At 52.7% G+C, this 24,748-nt stretch overlaps 3 protein-coding genes and 4 pseudogenes across 3 annotated transcripts; all 7 read left to right on the forward strand.

Annotated features, from left to right (window-relative positions):
- The first annotated feature begins 729 nt into the window (after positions 1–729).
- Positions 730–1,812, forward strand: LOC147649148 (feather keratin Cos2-2-like). Its single transcript, XM_086864285.1, has one exon. It carries the CDS (start codon positions 1,366–1,368, stop codon positions 1,747–1,749), a length of 384 nt encoding a protein of 127 aa, XP_086720411.1. The 5' UTR covers positions 730–1,365; the 3' UTR covers positions 1,750–1,812.
- A 1,940-nt stretch (positions 1,813–3,752) lies between these two features.
- On the forward strand, positions 3,753–4,386 carry LOC147649149 (feather keratin Cos2-2 pseudogene; annotated as a pseudogene).
- Positions 4,387–5,832: 1,446 nt separating this feature from the next.
- LOC147649150 (feather keratin Cos2-2-like) lies at positions 5,833–6,915 on the forward strand. Its single transcript, XM_086864277.1, has one exon. The coding sequence runs from the start codon at positions 6,469–6,471 to the stop codon at positions 6,850–6,852; it is 384 nt and encodes a 127-aa protein (XP_086720403.1). The 5' UTR covers positions 5,833–6,468; the 3' UTR covers positions 6,853–6,915.
- A 1,940-nt stretch (positions 6,916–8,855) lies between these two features.
- LOC147649151 (feather keratin Cos2-2 pseudogene) lies at positions 8,856–9,489 on the forward strand (annotated as a pseudogene).
- A 1,446-nt stretch (positions 9,490–10,935) lies between these two features.
- On the forward strand, positions 10,936–12,060 carry LOC147649152 (feather keratin Cos2-2-like). The gene has a single exon (XM_086864365.1). The coding sequence runs from the start codon at positions 11,572–11,574 to the stop codon at positions 11,953–11,955; it is 384 nt and encodes a 127-aa protein (XP_086720491.1). The 5' UTR covers positions 10,936–11,571; the 3' UTR covers positions 11,956–12,060.
- Positions 12,061–13,997: 1,937 nt separating this feature from the next.
- On the forward strand, positions 13,998–14,599 carry LOC111944613 (feather keratin Cos1-1/Cos1-3/Cos2-1 pseudogene; annotated as a pseudogene).
- An 8,075-nt stretch (positions 14,600–22,674) lies between these two features.
- Positions 22,675–23,001, forward strand: LOC111944611 (feather keratin Cos2-2 pseudogene; annotated as a pseudogene).
- Positions 23,002–24,748: the final 1,747 nt, after the last annotated feature.

Below are 24,748 nucleotides of genomic sequence, written 5' to 3' on the forward strand. Positions count from 1 at the left end.
AGGAGGTGGGGCTGAGTGTGTGTGAGTGCTTGGCTCTGCTGGGCAGGGCAGTCGCTGTGGGGCTTGCAAGGGGTGGGCTGAGAGGCCAGCTCAGGCACAGCTGTGGGCACCCACAGGGGCACTGGCACATTGCCAGCCTGCCCAGGTGTGCACAGAGATGAGCCCAGACGCACAGAGCCCAGCACACGGGCACAGGCACACGGCCACGGGGGCTGCACACAAGTGCCCTGCCCTGAGCACAACCATCCCCGTGCAGGCCACAGGCTCTCCGGGGCTGTTCCCACGAGAGCACAAGCACAGGGATGTGCCGACACTCGCACACGCCGGGCCACAGCCACACTCCCACGCGCAGCATTGCACGGGAGCACATGGGGCAGAGGCCATAGGAAGGGATGTGACTGAGGAGATGATGGGGAGTTCCTGTCCACAGCAAATTCGGAGCACACACAGCAGGACAGCTGCTCAGGCTGCAGTGCCACAGGCGCCTCAAGGATTGTGCAGGAAAAGGAGGAGGAGTAGGAGGGCAAAGAGTTTTGATTCAGATGACAAATCATCATGTGGAGCCGTTAGGTGGTGAGGAAAAGACTGGAGGGCTGGCAGCAGGTGAGGCCCTTCCAGTCATCAGGAATTACAAAAATCTGGCAGCATGATAAATCTGCACCAGAATGCCCCAGGCTGGCATCACCTGCCTCCTCAGGATCCCTTCTTCACAGACTTCATGACCTCTGACCACACTGACACATCCGTGCCCCCAGGAAACCTGGGATCTCACATGCCAGCACTCCAAAGAGATGTCTTTGAGAAAACAGCAATGATTCCTGAAGCCAGGAACTGCAAAGTCATTGTAGAGGGAAACAGCAACACATGACATAGCATTCCCTGAGATCTTTCCATTCATTTGGCTCATACAGGGATTTCCTCACTTATTCAGCAAGGAATGTGGGCCCTGAGGCAGTGTGGGGCCAGGATAAAAGGCAGCCTAACAGGTGGCTCTCTCAACCACTTCTGTCTCCTCCTTCTCCTTGGGAAACAGGTGAGTTGCAAGTCCCTTTCTCCTGCACCCTCTCGAGGACAGCACTGAGCTTTCCAGCCCTTGTTCCTGCTCCTTCTTCTTCTGGGGCTGTTCTGCCTTGGTGGCGGAGGTGTGGGCAGAGGGAAGGCCGTGTGTTCTGGCCAGAGGCTGAGGCTGGGCTGAGGTGCTGATTTTCATGCAGGTTGGGCAGGAGCATGGCTGGGCCAGGCTGAGCTCGGAAGGAGCGAGCTGGGCTCAGGCAAAGGATCCCCAGTTTGGGGCGGCACAGCCTGGAGCTCCACGGGCAGCAGGGGCCTTGTCTTGCTGGGGGTGCTTTGCGGGCTGTGTCTCAGATGTGCGTGTGCTCTGCTCCCTCCCTGCGCCAGGTGCAGCGCCAGGCTCCAGACATGTCCTGCCCTGAGAAGTGCCAGCAGTGCCAGCCCTGCAACCCTTGCTGCCAGTCCTGCGGCCCCTGCCCGCTGGCCAGCAGCTGCAATGAGTGCTGTGTCAGGCAGTGCCAGAGCTCCCATGTCGTCATTGAGCCGCCTGCTGTGCTGGTGACCCTGCCCGGCCCCGTCCTCAGCTCCTTCCCACAGAACACCGCCGTGGGATCCTCCACCTCCGCTGCCGTTGGCAGCATCCTCAGCTCTGAGGGAGTGCCCATCAGCTCCGGGGGCTTTGACATCTCCTGCATCACCAACTGCTACGGTGGCAGCAGATGTTGTCGTCCTTGCTAAAGACGCTGCCGCCAATATCCTTGGGCCAGAACCTCCAAGACCTCACAACATGGAGCTGGAATGAAGTCAGAAACTTAAGACATTGGATTTAGAGCTTTGCACTAGTGTTTCCTTCTCCTCGTGCTCTCATTTTCCTGTTCCATTCCTTTCCTGTCACCGCCACTCATGGACGGCCTAGTGAGACCTCTTGCACTTTTCTCCTCTGCAGGCCAGGACGTCAGGAATCACTGGGGCGTCATAGTGGCTGCTCCTGGTGCCCTCTGTGAGCCTCCTCCTTTTCTTCTTTTGACTCAATAAAATAGTTTTTGCATTCAAACCTTGGCTTCTGATTTCCCCCTCTTTCTGTGACATCACTTGCGGATTTGCGATGAGAAACAAGGTGGAGGAATCCCAGCATTACAATCCCTGCCCTGCAACTATCCATGTTCCCTTTTCCCTTGGAGCTGGGAAAGATGTCCCTCTGTCTGAGGGTGCTGAGGCATTGTAATACCTTGCCCAGAAAGGTTTTGGATGCCTCAAGGCGGGAAGTGTGCAAGAGCAGGCTGGACACAGCTTTCAGCAAGCCGCTTTAGTGGCTGGCATCAGTGCCCATCTGTTGAGGGCAGGAGGAGTGGAAAGAACTGCCCTTGAACTTGCCTTCCAGCCCAAAGCATTGCCAATGAAATCTGCCTGCAGAGAGACATCAGCAGTGTGACAAATGTGCTCCGTGTTGGGCTGGACTGAGTCCCCTCTGCACACAGGTGGAGATGACTCAGGCAGACATGGCAGGAGCCACTGCACTCTTCTCACAGAGCCCATTCCTGCAGCCTTACTTACAAAGTTTGCCTTTGTGAGCCACCAGGACACATGAGGAAGGCCTGCAGCCAGGGAAGTGGCCAGCCCCTACTTCCTGTGGGAAGGAGGAGATGAAATCCTTTTCTTTTTCCCAGTGTATTTCCACATGCAGAAGCTCTCACATTTGCTTGAGCAAACTGACTTCTACCAAGCTTCAAGTTGGTTTCTGGTTTGCTTTATTTTATCTTCTCTGCCCAGAGGAGGAAGGGGATGGATAGAGCGCCTTGCGGGGCACCATCCGTCCAGCCAAGCTCCACCGGGCACAGCTGGTAATCCAGCCCGGGGCAAGAGCAGGAAGGAGCTGCAGAAACGGGCCAGGGACTGTTGGCCAAAGGCACATGTAGTAGAGGGGAAAGCAGACCACCAAGGATACCTGATGTCCCTAATGCACTTGCAGAATGGGCCAGGCAAACAGGCTGCACGTCTAAACTCATGGGATGTCCCCGAGAGGTGAGGGAGAGATGGGCAGGTATACAGGAAGAATGAGAGTGATGCCCTGAGAATTTTGCCACAAAGAAAACCACGGGTTTGTGTCATGTGCCTGCATGGAATGCTACCAGAGCATGATGCGAGCATTCGGCCTACTGTGACGTGGTTATATCCTGGAAATTCTTGGGCCTCTCATCATGGCCCTCAACAGAACTCTCCAGATAGGAACGCAGACGGCAGAAGCCAGGAAATAGAGGCCGCAGTGCAGGAAACCAGGACACAGCCCCTACCATTAGCTGGGATGGTGCACATTTGACATGAGCTGGTCAGAAAATTATGCCTTCCACAAAGGTGCCTCTGGGCCTGAGGCAGGGCAGGACTGCTATAAAAGGCAGCCCCAGTCTCTGCTCTCTCATCCACTTCTCTCACCTCCTTCTCCTCAGGTGAGTGCGAAGATCCTGCTCCTGCTGCTTCAAGAGCAGTTTTTTCCTGGCTGTAGGTCTCAGCTGAGACAGGATTTGGGAGCACAGGGCTGGGAGCTGCTTCTGCTGGGAGAGGGCAAGGGAGACAGGGTCTTGTGCAGACAGTGAGAGGCTTGCACTTGGCTGAGGTGGCTCCTGGGCTTTGAGCTGGGCACTGCAATGTGGGCCAGGAGCTGCCTTGGCTGCAGGGTGTTTGGGTGCAGTGCTGCTCCTCATGTGTCCCCACTTTCTCCTTCTGCCTGCCCTCTGCACCAGGTGCACCTGTGACCCCGAGCCATGTCCTGCTGCAAGCCCTGCGACCCTTGCTGCCAGCCCTGCGGCCCCTGCCCGCTGGCCAGCAGCTGCAATGAGTGCTGTGTCAGGCAGTGCCAGAGCTCCCATGTCGTCATTGAGCCGCCTGCTGTGCTGGTGACCCTGCCCGGCCCCGTCCTCAGTTCCTTCCCACAGAACACCGCCGTGGGATCCTCCACCTCCGCTGCCGTTGGCAACATCCTCAGCTGTGGTGGAGTGCCCATCAGCTCCGGGGGCTTTGACATCTCCTGCATCACCAACTGCTATGGCAGCAGATGTTGTCCCCCCTGCTAAATCTGCTGGCAACTTCCTTGGGCCAGAACCTCCAAGACCTCACAACGTGGAGCTGCACTGAAGATGGATCTTAGGCAGAATGGATTTGTGCCCTTGGTTTACTGTTATTTTCTTCAACGCTCTTCCCTTCTCTTCCCTTCCTCTCAGCACCACCCAATGCCAGCCCAGTGGGACCTGTTTGCCTCCCTCTGTCCCTCTTCAGGACAGGCAAATGGACACTCCCACTGCACTCCAGTGGCTGCTCCTGTGTCCTCTTGGATCTACCTCCTTTTCTTCCTTAGAATCAATAAAATACTTTTGCATCCAATCCTGGCCCTCAGCTTCCTCCTTCCTTGTGTGCAAAGGAACTCTTGAACTCAGCTCACGACAAAAGGTGGAGGCAGCCGAGCGTGGTGACTCCATAGTGGAGTTTCCTTTCTACCTCTTCCATTGGAGGTCACAAACCCTGTCTTCCCCAAAAGAGCTTCCAATCAGGAGAAGATGATGTCAGAAGGTCACACATGAGGGAATGGGAAACAGCAGTGCCTGGGTATGCTCCACAGCCCCCTCTCTTTACACACCTCCCTCACATTAGATTTCTGCTCAGCTTCCAACCACACAGACGGAGCTCAGGTATTTTATGGGATCGACTCAGCGGGAGGACAGAACCAAAACTATCCTCCCACTGTGTTGGAGGCTGCCACTCCTTCACCTTCAGCGTGTGGGAGAGGAAAAGCTCTGCCATTTTCCAGCCTCCACCTCCCAGACACAGTCAAAAGTTTGTGTCCACGTGCTTCGTTCTCTCTGACATCATCATTTTCCCATAGCTCCTGGCTCAGGACAAAGGCCACGGGACTCCCCCATCCCCACAGAGCCACCAGAACCCTGGAACCTCAAAGCCTCTCCAGGAGGCTGGAGCAAGGAGCCTGGGAAACGGCTCCGTGCCACAAGGCTGCATGGACATGGCATCAAAGGGATGGCCTGGGTTGGGGATTGTCGTCGGTGAGACGGGAGTGCCGTGGGCCTCTCCAGGCTCCTGCAGGTCAGGAGGTGGGGCTGAGTGTGTGTGAGTGCTTGGCTCTGCTGGGCAGGGCAGTCGCTGTGGGGCTTGCAAGGGGTGGGCTGAGAGGCCAGCTCAGGCACAGCTGTGGGCACCCACAGGGGCACTGGCACATTGCCAGCCTGCCCAGGTGTGCACAGAGATGAGCCCAGACGCACAGAGCCCAGCACACGGGCACAGGCACACGGCCACGGGGGCTGCACACAAGTGCCCTGCCCTGAGCACAACCATCCCCGTGCAGGCCACAGGCTCTCCGGGGCTGTTCCCACGAGAGCACAAGCACAGGGATGTGCCGACACTCGCACACGCCGGGCCACAGCCACACTCCCACGCGCAGCATTGCACGGGAGCACATGGGGCAGAGGCCATAGGAAGGGATGTGACTGAGGAGATGATGGGGAGTTCCTGTCCACAGCAAATTCGGAGCACACACAGCAGGACAGCTGCTCAGGCTGCAGTGCCACAGGCGCCTCAAGGATTGTGCAGGAAAAGGAGGAGGAGTAGGAGGGCAAAGAGTTTTGATTCAGATGACAAATCATCATGTGGAGCCGTTAGGTGGTGAGGAAAAGACTGGAGGGCTGGCAGCAGGTGAGGCCCTTCCAGTCATCAGGAATTACAAAAATCTGGCAGCATGATAAATCTGCACCAGAATGCCCCAGGCTGGCATCACCTGCCTCCTCAGGATCCCTTCTTCACAGACTTCATGACCTCTGACCACACTGACACATCCGTGCCCCCAGGAAACCTGGGATCTCACATGCCAGCACTCCAAAGAGATGTCTTTGAGAAAACAGCAATGATTCCTGAAGCCAGGAACTGCAAAGTCATTGTAGAGGGAAACAGCAACACATGACATAGCATTCCCTGAGATCTTTCCATTCATTTGGCTCATACAGGGATTTCCTCACTTATTCAGCAAGGAATGTGGGCCCTGAGGCAGTGTGGGGCCAGGATAAAAGGCAGCCTAACAGGTGGCTCTCTCAACCACTTCTGTCTCCTCCTTCTCCTTGGGAAACAGGTGAGTTGCAAGTCCCTTTCTCCTGCACCCTCTCGAGGACAGCACTGAGCTTTCCAGCCCTTGTTCCTGCTCCTTCTTCTTCTGGGGCTGTTCTGCCTTGGTGGCGGAGGTGTGGGCAGAGGGAAGGCCGTGTGTTCTGGCCAGAGGCTGAGGCTGGGCTGAGGTGCTGATTTTCATGCAGGTTGGGCAGGAGCATGGCTGGGCCAGGCTGAGCTCGGAAGGAGCGAGCTGGGCTCAGGCAAAGGATCCCCAGTTTGGGGCGGCACAGCCTGGAGCTCCACGGGCAGCAGGGGCCTTGTCTTGCTGGGGGTGCTTTGCGGGCTGTGTCTCAGATGTGCGTGTGCTCTGCTCCCTCCCTGCGCCAGGTGCAGCGCCAGGCTCCAGACATGTCCTGCCCTGAGAAGTGCCAGCAGTGCCAGCCCTGCAACCCTTGCTGCCAGTCCTGCGGCCCCTGCCCGCTGGCCAGCAGCTGCAATGAGTGCTGTGTCAGGCAGTGCCAGAGCTCCCATGTCGTCATTGAGCCGCCTGCTGTGCTGGTGACCCTGCCCGGCCCCATCCTCAGCTCCTTCCCACAGAACACCGCCGTGGGATCCTCCACCTCCGCTGCCGTTGGCAGCATCCTCAGCTCTGAGGGAGTGCCCATCAGCTCCGGGGGCTTTGACATCTCCTGCATCACCAACTGCTACGGTGGCAGCAGATGTTGTCGTCCTTGCTAAAGACGCTGCCGCCAATATCCTTGGGCCAGAACCTCCAAGACCTCACAACATGGAGCTGGAATGAAGTCAGAAACTTAAGACATTGGATTTAGAGCTTTGCACTAGTGTTTCCTTCTCCTCGTGCTCTCATTTTCCTGTTCCATTCCTTTCCTGTCACCGCCACTCATGGACGGCCTAGTGAGACCTCTTGCACTTTTCTCCTCTGCAGGCCAGGACGTCAGGAATCACTGGGGCGTCATAGTGGCTGCTCCTGGTGCCCTCTGTGAGCCTCCTCCTTTTCTTCTTTTGACTCAATAAAATAGTTTTTGCATTCAAACCTTGGCTTCTGATTTCCCCCTCTTTCTGTGACATCACTTGCGGATTTGCGATGAGAAACAAGGTGGAGGAATCCCAGCATTACAATCCCTGCCCTGCAACTATCCATGTTCCCTTTTCCCTTGGAGCTGGGAAAGATGTCCCTCTGTCTGAGGGTGCTGAGGCATTGTAATACCTTGCCCAGAAAGGTTTTGGATGCCTCAAGGCGGGAAGTGTGCAAGAGCAGGCTGGACACAGCTTTCAGCAAGCCGCTTTAGTGGCTGGCATCAGTGCCCATCTGTTGAGGGCAGGAGGAGTGGAAAGAACTGCCCTTGAACTTGCCTTCCAGCCCAAAGCATTGCCAATGAAATCTGCCTGCAGAGAGACATCAGCAGTGTGACAAATGTGCTCCGTGTTGGGCTGGACTGAGTCCCCTCTGCACACAGGTGGAGATGACTCAGGCAGACATGGCAGGAGCCACTGCACTCTTCTCACAGAGCCCATTCCTGCAGCCTTACTTACAAAGTTTGCCTTTGTGAGCCACCAGGACACATGAGGAAGGCCTGCAGCCAGGGAAGTGGCCAGCCCCTACTTCCTGTGGGAAGGAGGAGATGAAATCCTTTTCTTTTTCCCAGTGTATTTCCACATGCAGAAGCTCTCACATTTGCTTGAGCAAACTGACTTCTACCAAGCTTCAAGTTGGTTTCTGGTTTGCTTTATTTTATCTTCTCTGCCCAGAGGAGGAAGGGGATGGATAGAGCGCCTTGCGGGGCACCATCCGTCCAGCCAAGCTCCACCGGGCACAGCTGGTAATCCAGCCCGGGGCAAGAGCAGGAAGGAGCTGCAGAAACGGGCCAGGGACTGTTGGCCAAAGGCACATGTAGTAGAGGGGAAAGCAGACCACCAAGGATACCTGATGTCCCTAATGCACTTGCAGAATGGGCCAGGCAAACAGGCTGCACGTCTAAACTCATGGGATGTCCCCGAGAGGTGAGGGAGAGATGGGCAGGTATACAGGAAGAATGAGAGTGATGCCCTGAGAATTTTGCCACAAAGAAAACCACGGGTTTGTGTCATGTGCCTGCATGGAATGCTACCAGAGCATGATGCGAGCATTCGGCCTACTGTGACGTGGTTATATCCTGGAAATTCTTGGGCCTCTCATCATGGCCCTCAACAGAACTCTCCAGATAGGAACGCAGACGGCAGAAGCCAGGAAATAGAGGCCGCAGTGCAGGAAACCAGGACACAGCCCCTACCATTAGCTGGGATGGTGCACATTTGACATGAGCTGGTCAGAAAATTATGCCTTCCACAAAGGTGCCTCTGGGCCTGAGGCAGGGCAGGACTGCTATAAAAGGCAGCCCCAGTCTCTGCTCTCTCATCCACTTCTCTCACCTCCTTCTCCTCAGGTGAGTGCGAAGATCCTGCTCCTGCTGCTTCAAGAGCAGTTTTTTCCTGGCTGTAGGTCTCAGCTGAGACAGGATTTGGGAGCACAGGGCTGGGAGCTGCTTCTGCTGGGAGAGGGCAAGGGAGACAGGGTCTTGTGCAGACAGTGAGAGGCTTGCACTTGGCTGAGGTGGCTCCTGGGCTTTGAGCTGGGCACTGCAATGTGGGCCAGGAGCTGCCTTGGCTGCAGGGTGTTTGGGTGCAGTGCTGCTCCTCATGTGTCCCCACTTTCTCCTTCTGCCTGCCCTCTGCACCAGGTGCACCTGTGACCCCGAGCCATGTCCTGCTGCAAGCCCTGCGACCCTTGCTGCCAGCCCTGCGGCCCCTGCCCGCTGGCCAGCAGCTGCAATGAGTGCTGTGTCAGGCAGTGCCAGAGCTCCCATGTCGTCATTGAGCCGCCTGCTGTGCTGGTGACCCTGCCCGGCCCCGTCCTCAGTTCCTTCCCACAGAACACCGCCGTGGGATCCTCCACCTCCGCTGCCGTTGGCAACATCCTCAGCTGTGGTGGAGTGCCCATCAGCTCCGGGGGCTTTGACATCTCCTGCATCACCAACTGCTATGGCAGCAGATGTTGTCCCCCCTGCTAAATCTGCTGGCAACTTCCTTGGGCCAGAACCTCCAAGACCTCACAACGTGGAGCTGCACTGAAGATGGATCTTAGGCAGAATGGATTTGTGCCCTTGGTTTACTGTTATTTTCTTCAACGCTCTTCCCTTCTCTTCCCTTCCTCTCAGCACCACCCAATGCCAGCCCAGTGGGACCTGTTTGCCTCCCTCTGTCCCTCTTCAGGACAGGCAAATGGACACTCCCACTGCACTCCAGTGGCTGCTCCTGTGTCCTCTTGGATCTACCTCCTTTTCTTCCTTAGAATCAATAAAATACTTTTGCATCCAATCCTGGCCCTCAGCTTCCTCCTTCCTTGTGTGCAAAGGAACTCTTGAACTCAGCTCACGACAAAAGGTGGAGGCAGCCGAGCGTGGTGACTCCATAGTGGAGTTTCCTTTCTACCTCTTCCATTGGAGGTCACAAACCCTGTCTTCCCCAAAAGAGCTTCCAATCAGGAGAAGATGATGTCAGAAGGTCACACATGAGGGAATGGGAAACAGCAGTGCCTGGGTATGCTCCACAGCCCCCTCTCTTTACACACCTCCCTCACATTAGATTTCTGCTCAGCTTCCAACCACACAGACGGAGCTCAGGTATTTTATGGGATCGACTCAGCGGGAGGACAGAACCAAAACTATCCTCCCACTGTGTTGGAGGCTGCCACTCCTTCACCTTCAGCGTGTGGGAGAGGAAAAGCTCTGCCATTTTCCAGCCTCCACCTCCCAGACACAGTCAAAAGTTTGTGTCCACGTGCTTCGTTCTCTCTGACATCATCATTTTCCCATAGCTCCTGGCTCAGGACAAAGGCCACGGGACTCCCCCATCCCCACAGAGCCACCAGAACCCTGGAACCTCAAAGCCTCTCCAGGAGGCTGGAGCAAGGAGCCTGGGAAACGGCTCCGTGCCACAAGGCTGCATGGACATGGCATCAAAGGGATGGCCTGGGTTGGGGATTGTCGTCGGTGAGACGGGAGTGCCGTGGGCCTCTCCAGGCTCCTGCAGGTCAGGAGGTGGGGCTGAGTGTGTGTGAGTGCTTGGCTCTGCTGGGCAGGGCAGTCGCTGTGGGGCTTGCAAGGGGTGGGCTGAGAGGCCAGCTCAGGCACAGCTGTGGGCACCCACAGGGGCACTGGCACATTGCCAGCCTGCCCAGGTGTGCACAGAGATGAGCCCAGACGCACAGAGCCCAGCACACGGGCACAGGCACACGGCCACGGGGGCTGCACACAAGTGCCCTGCCCTGAGCACAACCATCCCCGTGCAGGCCACAGGCTCTCCGGGGCTGTTCCCACGAGAGCACAAGCACAGGGATGTGCCGACACTCGCACACGCCGGGCCACAGCCACACTCCCACGCGCAGCATTGCACGGGAGCACATGGGGCAGAGGCCATAGGAAGGGATGTGACTGAGGAGATGATGGGGAGTTCCTGTCCACAGCAAATTCGGAGCACACACAGCAGGACAGCTGCTCAGGCTGCAGTGCCACAGGCGCCTCAAGGATTGTGCAGGAAAAGGAGGAGGAGTAGGAGGGCAAAGAGTTTTGATTCAGATGACAAATCATCATGTGGAGCCGTTAGGTGGTGAGGAAAAGACTGGAGGGCTGGCAGCAGGTGAGGCCCTTCCAGTCATCAGGAATTACAAAAATCTGGCAGCATGATAAATCTGCACCAGAATGCCCCAGGCTGGCATCACCTGCCTCCTCAGGATCCCTTCTTCACAGACTTCATGACCTCTGACCACACTGACACATCCGTGCCCCCAGGAAACCTGGGATCTCACATGCCAGCACTCCAAAGAGATGTCTTTGAGAAAACAGCAATGATTCCTGAAGCCAGGAACTGCAAAGTCATTGTAGAGGGAAACAGCAACACATGACATAGCATTCCCTGAGATCTTTCCATTCATTTGGCTCATACAGGGATTTCCTCACTTATTCAGCAAGGAATGTGGGCCCTGAGGCAGTGTGGGGCCAGGATAAAAGGCAGCCTAACAGGTGGCTCTCTCAACCACTTCTGTCTCCTCCTTCTCCTTGGGAAACAGGTGAGTTGCAAGTCCCTTTCTCCTGCACCCTCTCGAGGACAGCACTGAGCTTTCCAGCCCTTGTTCCTGCTCCTTCTTCTTCTGGGGCTGTTCTGCCTTGGTGGCGGAGGTGTGGGCAGAGGGAAGGCCGTGTGTTCTGGCCAGAGGCTGAGGCTGGGCTGAGGTGCTGATTTTCATGCAGGTTGGGCAGGAGCATGGCTGGGCCAGGCTGAGCTCGGAAGGAGCGAGCTGGGCTCAGGCAAAGGATCCCCAGTTTGGGGCGGCACAGCCTGGAGCTCCACGGGCAGCAGGGGCCTTGTCTTGCTGGGGGTGCTTTGCGGGCTGTGTCTCAGATGTGCGTGTGCTCTGCTCCCTCCCTGCGCCAGGTGCAGCGCCAGGCTCCAGACATGTCCTGCCCTGAGAAGTGCCAGCAGTGCCAGCCCTGCAACCCTTGCTGCCAGTCCTGCGGCCCCTGCCCGCTGGCCAGCAGCTGCAATGAGTGCTGTGTCAGGCAGTGCCAGAGCTCCCATGTCGTCATTGAGCCGCCTGCTGTGCTGGTGACCCTGCCCGGCCCCGTCCTCAGCTCCTTCCCACAGAACACCGCCGTGGGATCCTCCACCTCCGCTGCCGTTGGCAGCATCCTCAGCTCTGAGGGAGTGCCCATCAGCTCCGGGGGCTTTGACATCTCCTGCATCACCAACTGCTACGGTGGCAGCAGATGTTGTCGTCCTTGCTAAAGACGCTGCCGCCAATATCCTTGGGCCAGAACCTCCAAGACCTCACAACATGGAGCTGGAATGAAGTCAGAAATTTAAGACATTGGATTTAGAGCTTTGCACTAGTGTTTCCTTCTTCTCTTGCTCTCATTTTCCTGTTCCATTCCTTTCCTGTCACCGCCACTCATGGACGGCCTAGTGAGACCTCTTGCACTTTTCTCCTCTGCAGGCCAGGACGTCAGGAATCACTGGGGCGTCATAGTGGCTGCTCCTGGTGCCCTCTGTGAGCCTCCTCCTTTTCTTCTTTTGACTCAATAAAATAGTTTTTGCATTCAAACCTTGGCTTCTGATTTCCCCCTCTTTCTGTGACATCACTTGCGGATTTGCGATGAGAAACAAGGTGGAGGAATCCCAGCATTACAATCCCTGCCCTGCAGGGATTCCCTGTTCCCTTTTCCCTTGGAGCTGAGAAAGACGTCCCTCTGTCTGAGGGTGCTGAGGCATTGTAATACCTTGCCCAGAAAGGTTTTGGATGCCTCAAGGCCGGAAGTGTGCAAGAGCAGGCTGGACACAGCTTTCAGCAAGCCGCTTTAGTGGCTGGCATCAGTGCCCATCTGTTGAGGGCAGGAGGAGTGGAAAGAACTGCCCTTGAACTTGCCTTCCAGCCCAAAGCATTGCCAATGAAATCTGCCTGCAGAGAGACATCAGCAGTGTGACAAATGTGCTCCGTGTTGGGCTGGACTGAGTCCCCTCTGCACACAGGTGGAGATGACTCAGGCAGACATGGCAGGAGCCACTGCACTCTTCTCACAGAGCCCATTCCTGCAGCCTTACTTACAAAGTTTGCCTTTGTGAGCCACCAGGACACATGAGGAAGGCCTGCAGCCAGGGAAGTGGCCAGCCCCTACTTCCTGTGGGAAGGAGGAGATGAAATCCTTTTCTTTTTCCCAGTGTATTTCCACATGCAGAAGCTCTCACATTTGCTTGAGCAAACTGACTTCTACCAAGCTTCAAGTTGGTTTCTGGTTTGCTTTATTTTATCTTCTCTGCCCAGAGGAGGAAGGGGATGGATAGAGCTCCTTGCGGGGCACCATCCGTCCAGCCAAGCTCCACCGGGCACAGCTGGTAATCCAGCCCGGGGCAAGAGCAGGAAGGAGCTGCAGAAACGGGCCAGGGACTGTTGACCAAAGGCACATGTAGTAGAGGGGAAAGCAGACCACCAAGGATACCTGATGTCCCTAATGCACTTGCAGAATGGGCCAGGCAAACAGGCTGCACGTCAAAACTCATGGGATGTCCCCGAGAGGTGAGGGAGAGATGGGCAGGTATACAGGAAGAATGAGAGTGATGCCCTGAGAATTTTGCCACAAAGAAAACCACAGGAATGCCACGGGTTTGTGTCATGTGCCTGCATGGAATGCTACCAGAGCATGATGCGAGCATTCGGCCTACTGTGACGTGGTTATATCCTGGAAATTCTTGGGCCTCTCATCATGGCCCTCAACAGAACTCTCCAGATAGGAACGCAGACGGCAGAAGCCAGGAAATAGAGGCCGCAGTGCAGGAAACCAGGACACAGCCCCTACCATTAGCTGGGATGGTGCACATTTGACATGAGCTGGTCAGAAAATTATGCCTTCCACAAAGGTGCCTCTGGGCCTGAGGCAGGGCAGGACTGCTATAAAAGGCAGCCCAAGTCTCTGCTCTCTCATCCACTTCTCTCACCTCCTTCTCCTCAGGAATCCTCAGGTGAGTGCAAAGATCCTGCTTCTGCTCCTGCTCCTGCTCCTGCTGCTTCAAGAGCAGTTCTTTCCTGGCTGTAGGTCACAGCTGAGACGGGATTTGGGAGCACAGGGCTGGGAGCTGCTTCTGCTGGGAGAGGGCAAGGGAGACAAGGTCTTGTGCAGACAGTGAGAGGCTGGCACTTGGCTGAGGTGGCTCCTGGGCTTTGAGCTGGGCACTGCAATGTGGGCCAGGAGCTGCCTTGGCTGCAGGGTGTTTGGGTGCAGTGCTGCTTCTCATGTGTCTCCACTTTCTCCTTCTGCCTGCCCTCTGCACCAGGTGCACCTGTGACCCCGAGCCATGTCCTGCTGCAAGCCCTGCGACCCTTGCTGCCAGCCCTGCGGCCCCTGCCCGCTGGCCAGCAGCTGCAATGAGTGCTGTGTCAGGCAGTGCCAGAGCTCCCATGTCGTCATTGAGCCGCCTGCTGTGCTGGTGACCCTGCCCGGCCCCGTCCTCAGCTCCTTCCCACAGAACACCGCCGTGGGATCCTCCACCTCCGCTGCCGTTGGCAACATCCTCAGCTGTGGTGGAGTGCCCATCAGCTCCGGGGGCTTTGACATCTCCTGCATCACCAACTGCTTTGGTGGCAACAGATGTCGTCCCTGCTAAATCTGCTTCTGACAACATCCACAGTTAAGAGCCTCCAAAGCCTCAAAACATGGTTTTGGTCAGGAGATATATCTTTAGGGCATTGTATTTTGGGCTTTGGGCCATCACTTCCTTCTATTGTCCTCTCTTTTTCTGTCCCTCTCTCACCAGGCCAGTCTAGTGTGCACCTGTCACCTTTCCTTTCTCTGCAGAGCAGTGTAAAGAGCACCACTTTGGAGCTCCTTCTTAGTGGCTGGTCCTGGTTCTCTCTGTGAGACATCTTTTCTTCTTTGGACTTATTAAAATTATGCTGCATTCAAGCCTCAGCCTTTGAATAGTCTATTATTTTTTGGCAACTCCTCCAGTCTGCTCAACAAAACAGGAAAGCAATGTGTTGGGCTCACCGCAGTGGATTTTACTTTGACCCCTTTTCCCTTGGAGCTGAAAAACATCCCTGGCTACTTGGCAGCCAAAGGCCATCACGGAGACTTTGGCTCCAAAGGAGGTGTGGAAAACAACAAAGCCTGGGAACAACCCACAACCTCATCTCTTCCTATCCTTCCTTCATTACCTGGCCTAGAGTCTGTGGCCAGCACACATGGGAACAAGCAGACGGGACCTAAACCTCACACAGTCCCTCAGCACTTGGCAGGACCCAGCTGCTGCCCAGACACACAGGGCTCAGGTGGGTCACAAGTTAGGATTGTTAACACACTCAATCTATGCAGTGAAGTCTCCATCCCATGAAGTCTCCATCACCTACAAAAATATCTGATGTTTTGTTTCAGGTGTCCATCTTCCCTGTGCAAATGACTTGTGCCTTCACTGCTAATGAGAAAAGTTAGGAATGTTTTCATCTGTACTTGAAAATTTCTTTTTAGTCCTTGGCCTTCAGCCCCAGGCAATTGCTTTTTCCATCTCATGGGGTGCTGGTACATCTTGCTCTGTCCCAAAACCACACTGCTCCAAGTGAGACCTGTTGCCCAAGCACTGGTCTGAGTTGCCAGAACCAAACCATCTCCAGTTCTGCTCCACTGTATGTATGACCCCTCCATATGGCTCCTTTTGAGAACCACAACATTAAAAAGACTATAAGCTACTAGAGAGTGACCAAGGCAGGCCACAAGGAGGGAGAAGGGTCTGGAGGGATCAGATGAGGAGAGGCTGAGGTCACTTGGCCCATTCAGCCAGGAGAAGATGAGACTGAGGTCAGACCTCATTGTGGTATTCAACATCCTTCTGAGGGGCAGCAGAGGGGCAAGAACCAAACTCTTCACTCTCATGATCAGTGACAGAATTTGAGGAAATGGCTGGAGCTGAAGTAGACCAGGTTTAGGTTGAATATCAGGAAAAGGTTCTTCACCTAGAGGGTTTTTGGTGGCTGAGCACTGGAACAGGGTCCCCAGGAAAGTGGTCTCAGCACCAAACCTGACAGAGCTCAAGAAGTGTTTGGACAACACTCTTAGGTACTTGGTGGGAGTCTTGGCGGTGTCCTGTGCAGGGCCAGGAGCTGGACATGATGCTCCTGATGGGTCCCCTCCAACTCAGCATCTTCTATGATTCCAAGACTATGAATGTGCTGAGAAAGTCTCAGTCCTCATCTACCTCATGGGTAGATCCCATTTCATTACTAAAATACTGTTATGAGGTCCTCTCCAGGCCTCCCGTTCTTCAGGGAGAAAAGACTGCATTCTTTCAGTCTTTCTGATGAGGGTTAGGTTTTTAGGGTTTTTATTCTCTCAGGGAACTTTCTTCCAATTTGGTGCCAGGGAGATGATGAATGGACAGTGATCAAGAAACTAAAGACATGGCCAAGTGCCTTGTCATACTGTGGGAACTGTTCTGTGTGTCAGAGCGGGGGAAAGAGTGGGGGGTGGAGAAGTGAAGTGATGTGGGTTTTGGCAGTTTGTTAGCTGGGGGTAGTTCTGTCCTTGCTGGGTTGGGAGTAGAGATGGTCATGTGGTGCTTCTTTGCCTTGAACCTCTCCTGTGCCACTATTTTTTTAAACACTGCCATGGAGCACTCCCTATTGCCAGCTTGTGAGTCCTTTTGCTTTCAAGAGAGGAACACCAAGAGACCAACGTGGTCCACCTGGATGCCTGATGGGAGTTGTACCTTTTCCCCTTGAGCCACCCCATGAAGGGCTGCCTGGAGCCAGAGCAACAATCCTGCTGGATCTTTTCTCTGTAGGGTAGTTCGACATTGTGATTAAGCCCTGCCTCCCTTCCCAGCATGTACCATCTCTCATTAATGGTGCCAAAGACTGATCACTGCTCACGTGGGTGCTGGAGGAGTCAACTCTTCTTCTCTTTCCCTCATCAGAACCACCATCACAACCAGGACGGTCTGGATCTTGCATTGGAACAGCCCTGAAGCTGCAGGGAGTCACTGGAGCTGCTCAGTGCTCCCTTCTTGTTGTGGTCGTAACTACACCAAAGGGGGAAGTGCTTCATGGGTAGGAAAAGGCTGCTACTGGTAATTTAGCTCTTGTTTGTGTTGCTGCTGTTGTTGCTTGTCTGTCTTTTTATATGTGTGTGATTATATATATATATATATATATGCATAGTCTAGTAAAGAACTGCTTTCCTTTTCCCATATCTTTGCCTGAAAGTAATTTCAAAGCTATAACAATTTGGAGGGAGGGTGACATTTTTCCATTTCAGGAACCTTCCCACCTTCCTTGGAAAACAGCTCTCTTTTAAACCAGGACACTTTCCTCAGCACATGTTCTTTAGCCTTTAGTCATCTCTGACACACACAACAGGGTGGGAGTGGCTGCCAGATCAGGATCAGCAGAGGCCACATCAAGGGACTTGGATTAAGTGATGCCTTTTCTGGTGTAGAAGGGCCAGTCATCTGGAGAACCATGTGGGCCAAGATGACTGGCTGAAGAGTGGGCCAAAACCAATGTACACATGACCAGGGCTTGCAGGAAGCAGATTTTCTTTTTCATGACAATGGTGCAACAGAGCAATTTGGAGATAGTGGGATCTCAATCAAAGCGCATCACTGAAGTATCATGAACCCAGCATCATTTCTGCTGCCATAGTCTCAAGAGTTGCAGACAGTGGGGAGTCTGCTTGTTCCGGAAACACCACCCTCTTCAGCCATGGGAGTACAATATTGAGACACTGCTTCATGTGGGGGAGCCCTGGGTGGCCCCAGAATCCCTGGGAAGAGCCACTAGAAAGCTTTAGTGTTTCATGTAATTAGTGCTCAGGTATTTGAAGCCATCCCCAAGCATGAAGGAATTGTCAAATGCCTCTCAAGGAGAATATTTGGACATCCATACCACTGTGTCTGTAAACAAGTTTTAACTACACTTGATCAAAATTACCTTCCCTTCTTAACAGGGACTCCCATCAGGCTCACTGTGCAAGAAATTTGGAGAGACAGAAATATGGAGGTTGGGTGCCACCAGAGAGGTCTAGTGCAAGAAACATCAGGAGAAGTACAATAGGGGGTGCCTGGTCAGTGCCTGGGAAAGAGAAGAGGAAAGATTTCAGAATAAAAATTATTCAACATAAAGGGAAGAGCACAACTGTCCGTTTCTGTCCTTCCTTCCTCCCCCCATTTTTCCCTGCTCAGATGTGAGCTGATCTGTCTCAGCTGGAGAGAGAGTTCCAGACAGTTTATTAAAGAAGCCTGGCCACTGAGTCACGAGGTGCTAAGAAGACCCCCCTTGTTCTCTAAAGACCTTCTCAGAGAGAGGAGTCCAGGGGTGGCTGGATCTTATCTTAGCCTTAGAGTATCAACAGTTGAAGTTTTGCCACTTTGTCCCACAAGTTTTAACAATGGCAAATCAGATATATTTATGAAAGATGAGTTATTTATTAAGACAAATGAACAGACAAAAAATGACAGATGAAAGATCTTAATCAGAATTACTTACTACAAGGTATTAAATTAAAGCACTACTAGTAGATTATAGCATAACATAAAACAGTGCACTATATCAAGGTACTAAAGATAGAAAAAGAAATCAAATTGATTAGCAGTTAAATGTAACTTACCACATAAATGATGATTTTGTACACATTCCTTTACTTAACTCTGTGGGAGTAACCACAAAGCAGTGTCCCTACTCAGAGGAGAAACTCCACACATTTCCATGGAATGTACAGAAGATTTCTGTTTTGTGGAAGTTTGCTGTGGCCCATGAGACCCAAATAACTCTCAAGAGGAGAGCTTGTCCTGTTTGAGTTATCTGACCAGTTAACCAAAAACAGATAAACTGTTAGGGGGGGTAAGATGCCCTGCTACACCATCCCACAGCCTGAAGTCTTTCAAGATCTGCTCCCATGAGCGTCCTGTCCACAGGCTGTAGTCCTTCTGGGTAAGGCTGTTCCAGGGGCCACACTCCTGCTGCAGATTTCCATCTGGTCTGGCGTGGGGTCTTCCGTGCACTGCAGGAATCATCCCTCCCATGGGCTGCAGAGAATCTCCATCCCATCACCAGAGGTACCTCCTCCATCTTCTTCTCTGAGCCTTGAGTTTCCTGGATTTTTAATGTAACCCACTGGTTCTGTTTTTCTTCATCCCACACTTTCTATGCAATGTTTTGCCTTTTCTTATATGCTTTCATGAAGTCTTGACCAGTGCCACTGAGAAGTTCAGGCTTGGCCAGCACTGAGTCCATTCTTTAGCTGTCTGGATCTGGCTTTGTAAAACATGGGGACAGTGCTTGGGATCTTGTAACCTTCTTACTGTAGCAAAAAACTTTTCATATAACAGGGGGTACAAGGGAGTATAAAGCAAATTTAGGTGAGTAAACAATTCAGAAGAAAAGAACCAGTTCAGGCTGATTTAATAGAGTGTAAAATAAATTTAATTTATTACATTTAAAATTCAACAGGAAAACATTTTGGCTTCAATAAAGGGTATATGCAACTTTGAAAAATCTCAAAATAAGATATTATGCTGTAAGATTTGAAAATAAATGCTCAAAAAAATGCAACAGCCTAAAGTCCTTGGTAGATCTACATCATGTCTCTGCCAAGTTGAACAGATGGAGCTAGTTATGGCCATTTCCATAATGTTATTATCTGGAGATCTGAACTGTGGTATATTGTATTCTCCCTGGGCCTCTTTGAACCCACAGAGCACTTTACCAAAGGATTCTTCCTGGCAGATCCCTAAGGCAACAAAGGTCTGCATTTATGGAGTTCAGGGTTGCAATTTTGCCCTCTGTTCTGCACATCCACTGTACACCACAGACAGGAAACCTACCCCAGCTTTCTCCAAAATCCCAGTAAGGTCCCAGATCTGAAAACATGGAAAACTTTATAATGTCCTGTTCATGTTCTGCCTTGAGCTTCTGTCTTGCATGTGTTTGGAGTCAAGTTGGAAAGACAAGTCAGTGAGTCAAGGTCAGGATGAGGCCTCATGACAGTATTCAAGGTTCAACAATATCCAGCGATCACCAGGAGTGCCCGTAGAGGTAAGGAAAGCCCCGAGTCAAGCTGTGAAGTCACACATATGTCAGAGTCCAAATAGAACCTGGTGAGGTCCATGGCCAGATACAGGCACAGATGTGTCACAGCTGGAGCTGTGACTCTGTTCAGGGCCAAGTAATGGAATTTCAGCCTGAAACTTCCTCCTGTGGCAACAGAAGTTGGACCTGGCTGAAGCCTCCTGGAAGCAAAGTTCCAAGCAAGGCCACCATCTTGGTTTGAAAGACAAAGGGAGGCAGGACCCTCTCTTGGAATGGAAAATGCAAATCCTTTCCCTCCGAATTATTATAATTTTGAAATTAAGGGGCTTTCAGGCGCATATATGAGAATAGGAATAACAGTTCTTTTCTAGTCTGTATAACAACTCAAACAAACAACACCCCGGCAGCAGCACCAAACAGAACCAGACACCAGGGCCAGCCTTGTCTCGGCCGCAGGCGCTTTCCCCTTGGCTGCAGTTCTGGGCATGGCCGGCAGGGGCGCTGGTGGCTCCCGGCTGGGCAGAGCGGGTGCAGTGATTCCCCCGTGCCTGCAGGGGGCGCTGTGGCGCGGGCTCAGGGAACAGGCGGTGATGGCAGCCGAGACAGGAAGGGATGGAAGAGAGGCTTTGCCTCACAAACCCCCTGGGGTAGCCCATCCCAGTGCCACAGCTGGACTCTTGGGAGCAACAAGCTGGAATGTCAGGAATGAGCAAAACTCCTGGGGTGGTAGACAAGATGTGTCAGAAGCTCTGCAGCTGGAACCACGGGATGTCTCTGCAGGCAGGGGGTGTGGGGCTACAGTTCAGCAAAACCCAGAGCAGTGTAAAAGAAGTGGCGGGAGCCCAAAGTGGCAGCCCTCTCTGAGCAGGACAGGGTAGGCGGGCTCAGGATTCTGGACAACTGAGCCTATGGTGAAAAGTCCCTCTTTTAGTGAGGTACAGTGTTAATAAGGTCTCAGTGCAATGTCTGCTCTTATGAGCAGAGCTCCACTCACCATAGAAAAAAGGCAGCAGAGACAAAACCCTGCAGTGGTGATAAATTCTCCCCATAGCACCGCAGCCTGTCTCCCCTCCAAATGCCGAGAGTGAAAGAGACTATAGCTAACTCCATTTTCCCAGTCCAAACCTCTCAGCATTTCTGCCAGAAGCCCTCAGATAAGAGAAGTGCAGCCAAATGCCCTCCTCCCCTGATCTTGGCCATTTCTTTTGTCTTTCTTAAGTACTCAGTCATTATTGTTTCCAAGCAAATTATGGGACAAAATTCCTTGAGGAAAAAGAATCAAAAGGAAAGACTCAAACCCTCAACCGCCACTAAAGGGAAGGAAGCAGCACACAGCTATGCTATGTGGGTTGAGCCAACTGTCCTACATATCACAGCAGAGCAACACCTGAATATGGATTCCTTTGGTCCAAGACCCATTTGCTCAGGCTGAGGTCTCAGCCCTGCTCAGTCAGCACCAGGCTGCTGAGCTGTAGAAGCACATCTGGCATTGGCCCAGACAGGAGGAGCCTGTGTCCCACCCTGGTCACCAGCAACATTACACCAGAAGGGAATCCACTGCATGATAACAACCTGCGGAAGTGTGCAGGCTTCCTTGGCCTTTCCCCCATTTTTTAAAGCAAGAAATGGAGAGTGCAGGAAGCAAAAGCTGACTTCAGTTCCAGTTGTCTGCCAGCTTGAAGCCATGATTCCGTACGAAGTGCCATTCCTGATGTCAAAGCGGAGATGTTTTTCTCTGAGATCATGAACATTCCAGGGAAGAGTCCTGCTGCTCTGACCTGCACATGCCCTCAGAAAGGTCACCGAAGCACAGAACAATGCACGTATGCTCAAACACACCTGCATGGAATAATGCAAAGATCTATATGCTCACACAGAGTCAGCAAAGAGTCAAGAACACACAGAAATATGTGCAGTTCTGGGAACTCTGCTTGGGACAAGTGGGGCAGAAAATTACTCAGGTATCTTGGAGAAGGATCAGGCCCCAGACAATTCCTGGTATTCCCAGAGGACACACAGAGATTACACAGAAAGAGAATGAGCCAAATGAGGCCAACACAATTTTGCTCTGTGCACTGTTACAGGAGCAACAGGATCCAACCCTGCCTGCAGATGTAGACCTGTGTGCAACAGTGAGTGACCATCATGGAGAGATGGGAAAAGCAAGAGAAAATGATGTGTCATGTCCCCCCACATAGCAGTCCTTAGGCATGTGGGAAAGAAGCACAAGACTGATGCCTATTTCCTGAAAACTGGGACAAAAAAACCCCACAGGAATGGCAGATGTGAACACATTTGTCCGCAGAAGATGCTGCAAGCCAATGTTCTGAGCATTCTAAATGCACTCAGCATCGTTTTTGTCCAGGAAATCCTTGAATCTCTCATCGTAGCACTTAAAGAAATGAGCCTTCATATAGGAAAGCATGCAAAATTAGGCAGGAAATGAAAAGGCAGCAATGCAGGAAACCAACACAGCCCTACCATTAGCTGGGATGGTGCACATTTGACATGAGCTGGTCAGAAAATTATGCCTTCCACAAAGGTGCCTCTGGGCCTGAGGCAGGGCAGGACTGCTATAAAAGGCAGCCCAAGTCTCTGCTCTCTCAACCACTTCTCTCACCTCCTTCTCCTCAGGAATCCTCAGGTGAGTAGGAAGCCTCCTGCTGCTTCCAGAGCAGCTCTTTCCTGGCTGTAGGTCTCAGCTGAGATGGGATTTGGGAGCACAGGGCTGGGAGCTGCTTCTGCTGGGAGAGGGCAGGGGAGAGAAGTTCTTGTGCAGACAGCGAGAGGCTGGCACTTGGCTGAGGTGGCTCCTGGGCTTTGAGCTGGGCACTGCAATGTGGGCCAGGAGCTGCCTTGGCTGCAGGGTGTTTGGGTGCAGTGCTGCTCCTCATGTGTCCCCACTTTCTCCTTCTGCCTACCCTCTGCACCAGGTGCACCTGTGACCCCGAGCCATGTCCTGCTGCAAGCCCTGCGACCCTTGCTGCCAGCCCTGCGGCCCCTGCCCGCTGGCCAGCAGCTGCAATGAGTGCTGTGTCAGGCAGTGCCAGAGCTCCCATGTCGTCATTGAGCCGCCTGCTGTGCTGGTGACCCTGCCCGGCCCCGTCCTCAGCTCCTTCCCACAGAACACCGCCGTGGGATCCTCCACCTCCGCTGCCGTTGGCAACATCCTCAGCTGTGGCGGAGTGCCCATCAGCTCCGGGGGCTTTGACATCTCCTGCATCACCAACTGCTATGGTGGCAGCAGATGTTGTCCCTGCTAAATCTGCTGGCAACTTTGGGAAAGTTGAGAATCTCCAAGAACTCAGGACCTGGCTCTGGCCAGGAGATAGAGCTTTGGGATATTTCCTTTAGGGCTTCATGGCATTGTTCCCTTCTTTTATTTTTCTCTTTCTTTCCTTTGCTCCCCAGGCCATCCTAGTGGAGATGTGTTGTCCTCCCTCCCTCTTTAGCACAGGCAGATGGACAGTTTGCAGAAGCTCCACTGCATTTTAGTGGCTGCTACTGGTGCTCTCTGTGAGCTACCTCCTTTTCTTCTTCAGACTCAATAAAGTTGTTTTGCATCCAAGCCTTGTCCTCCAGGTTCTCTTTCTTTCCACAGAAAGTCTTCCTGTCTGCTCAGGATAAAAGATAGAGTCCCAAAACTTAATTTTACTTAGTGCCCTTTCCCCTTGGACCTGAGGAAAATGCACCTGGATACTGCGCAGTCAATGCAGGAACAGCGAGGCTCCAAAGGCTCACAGGAGTGGGTTGATGTGAATTGATACGTCCAAGTCACCAAACCACAGCTGAAATGCAAAGAGTAGATTTATTTCATTACCTCATTAACTGAAAGGTACCAAGGCACTGCCAGGCTGCAGAGACACATAAAATGGGAACAGTGGCACCATTAGGGTCAGTCCAATCCTGGCGGGTCACTGACTGTCCCAGTATCTCAAGAGGTCTCATGTATGTGCAGTTTATCACAATGCTGTGCTTTTATGACCTTTGAGTTTTTTGATCTCTCACTCTCCCAGAAGGAGGCTCAAGATTGTCTGTGAGAAATGCCTCTTAAGGTTCTGATAGCTTTTATATTATCTCTCAAAAGAGACAGAGGATAATCAGCCATAAATACGTGACGTTTCCCACATGGATATTCTCAGCCTTCCCACCTAAAAGGTCACTTTGTGCAAATCCATCATTCTCCTCTCCAAGTCTTTCAGTTTCAACCTTTTTCTCCCAACAGCCGGGAAACAGCAACGTCTGGAAACAGCCACAACCTCATCTCTACCTCCTCCTCCCCTCCATTACCCAGTCTAGGGTCCACAGCCTGCACACAGAAGCACAGGCAGAGGAGGTGCACATCTCACAGGGGCTCTCAGCTCATGCAGTGCCCAGCTCTGTCCAAAGATGCAGTGCTGAACTATTTCAGAAGTCAGGATTGGTATCAGCCATATTCAGGATACGCAGTGGTAAATGACTTTTGGTTGAGTTGGTACAAAAGACTTTGGGCTTCACTATTAATTCACATTTCTCCCATGTATGGATAGATGTAGTCTGTCCATCAGTGCCTTCTTGACTGAAGCCTTTGACCAAACCTGTGCCCAAGGGGGACTGCAAGGCAGACAAAGGAAGATGGACCCTGGTGAAGACAGGGTCTGCCATGGACAGCCCACAGATCGAGAGTCATCAAATGGTTTAGGTTAGACAATCTTGTCCCACCACGCTGCCATGGGCAAGGACACCTTCCACTGGACCAGGCTGCTCAAAGCCTTGCTGTCATCGAAAACTGGGAAATAAACTCTCCAACCAATTTCCTGTGTCAGAAAGGTGACGTTACTTTATTAGCAGAGCTGAATGCATGAGGATGTCTCCTCTAAGCATGGCCAGTAACCTAACAGACCATGTTGTATTCTGAAAACAAATACATATTCATCACTTTATTGAATACATGCATGTATGCTAATTATGTCCATCGACTTGTTTGGATATGGTTCCGGATCTGATGAATCTTTTCTCTGTGAGAGTACC

The sequence above is a fragment of the Cyanistes caeruleus genome, chromosome 27 (genome assembly GCF_971803275.1).
Source record: "Cyanistes caeruleus chromosome 27, bCyaCae1.hap1.1, whole genome shotgun sequence".
In the NCBI taxonomy this organism is placed as follows: domain Eukaryota; kingdom Metazoa; phylum Chordata; class Aves; order Passeriformes; family Paridae; genus Cyanistes; species Cyanistes caeruleus.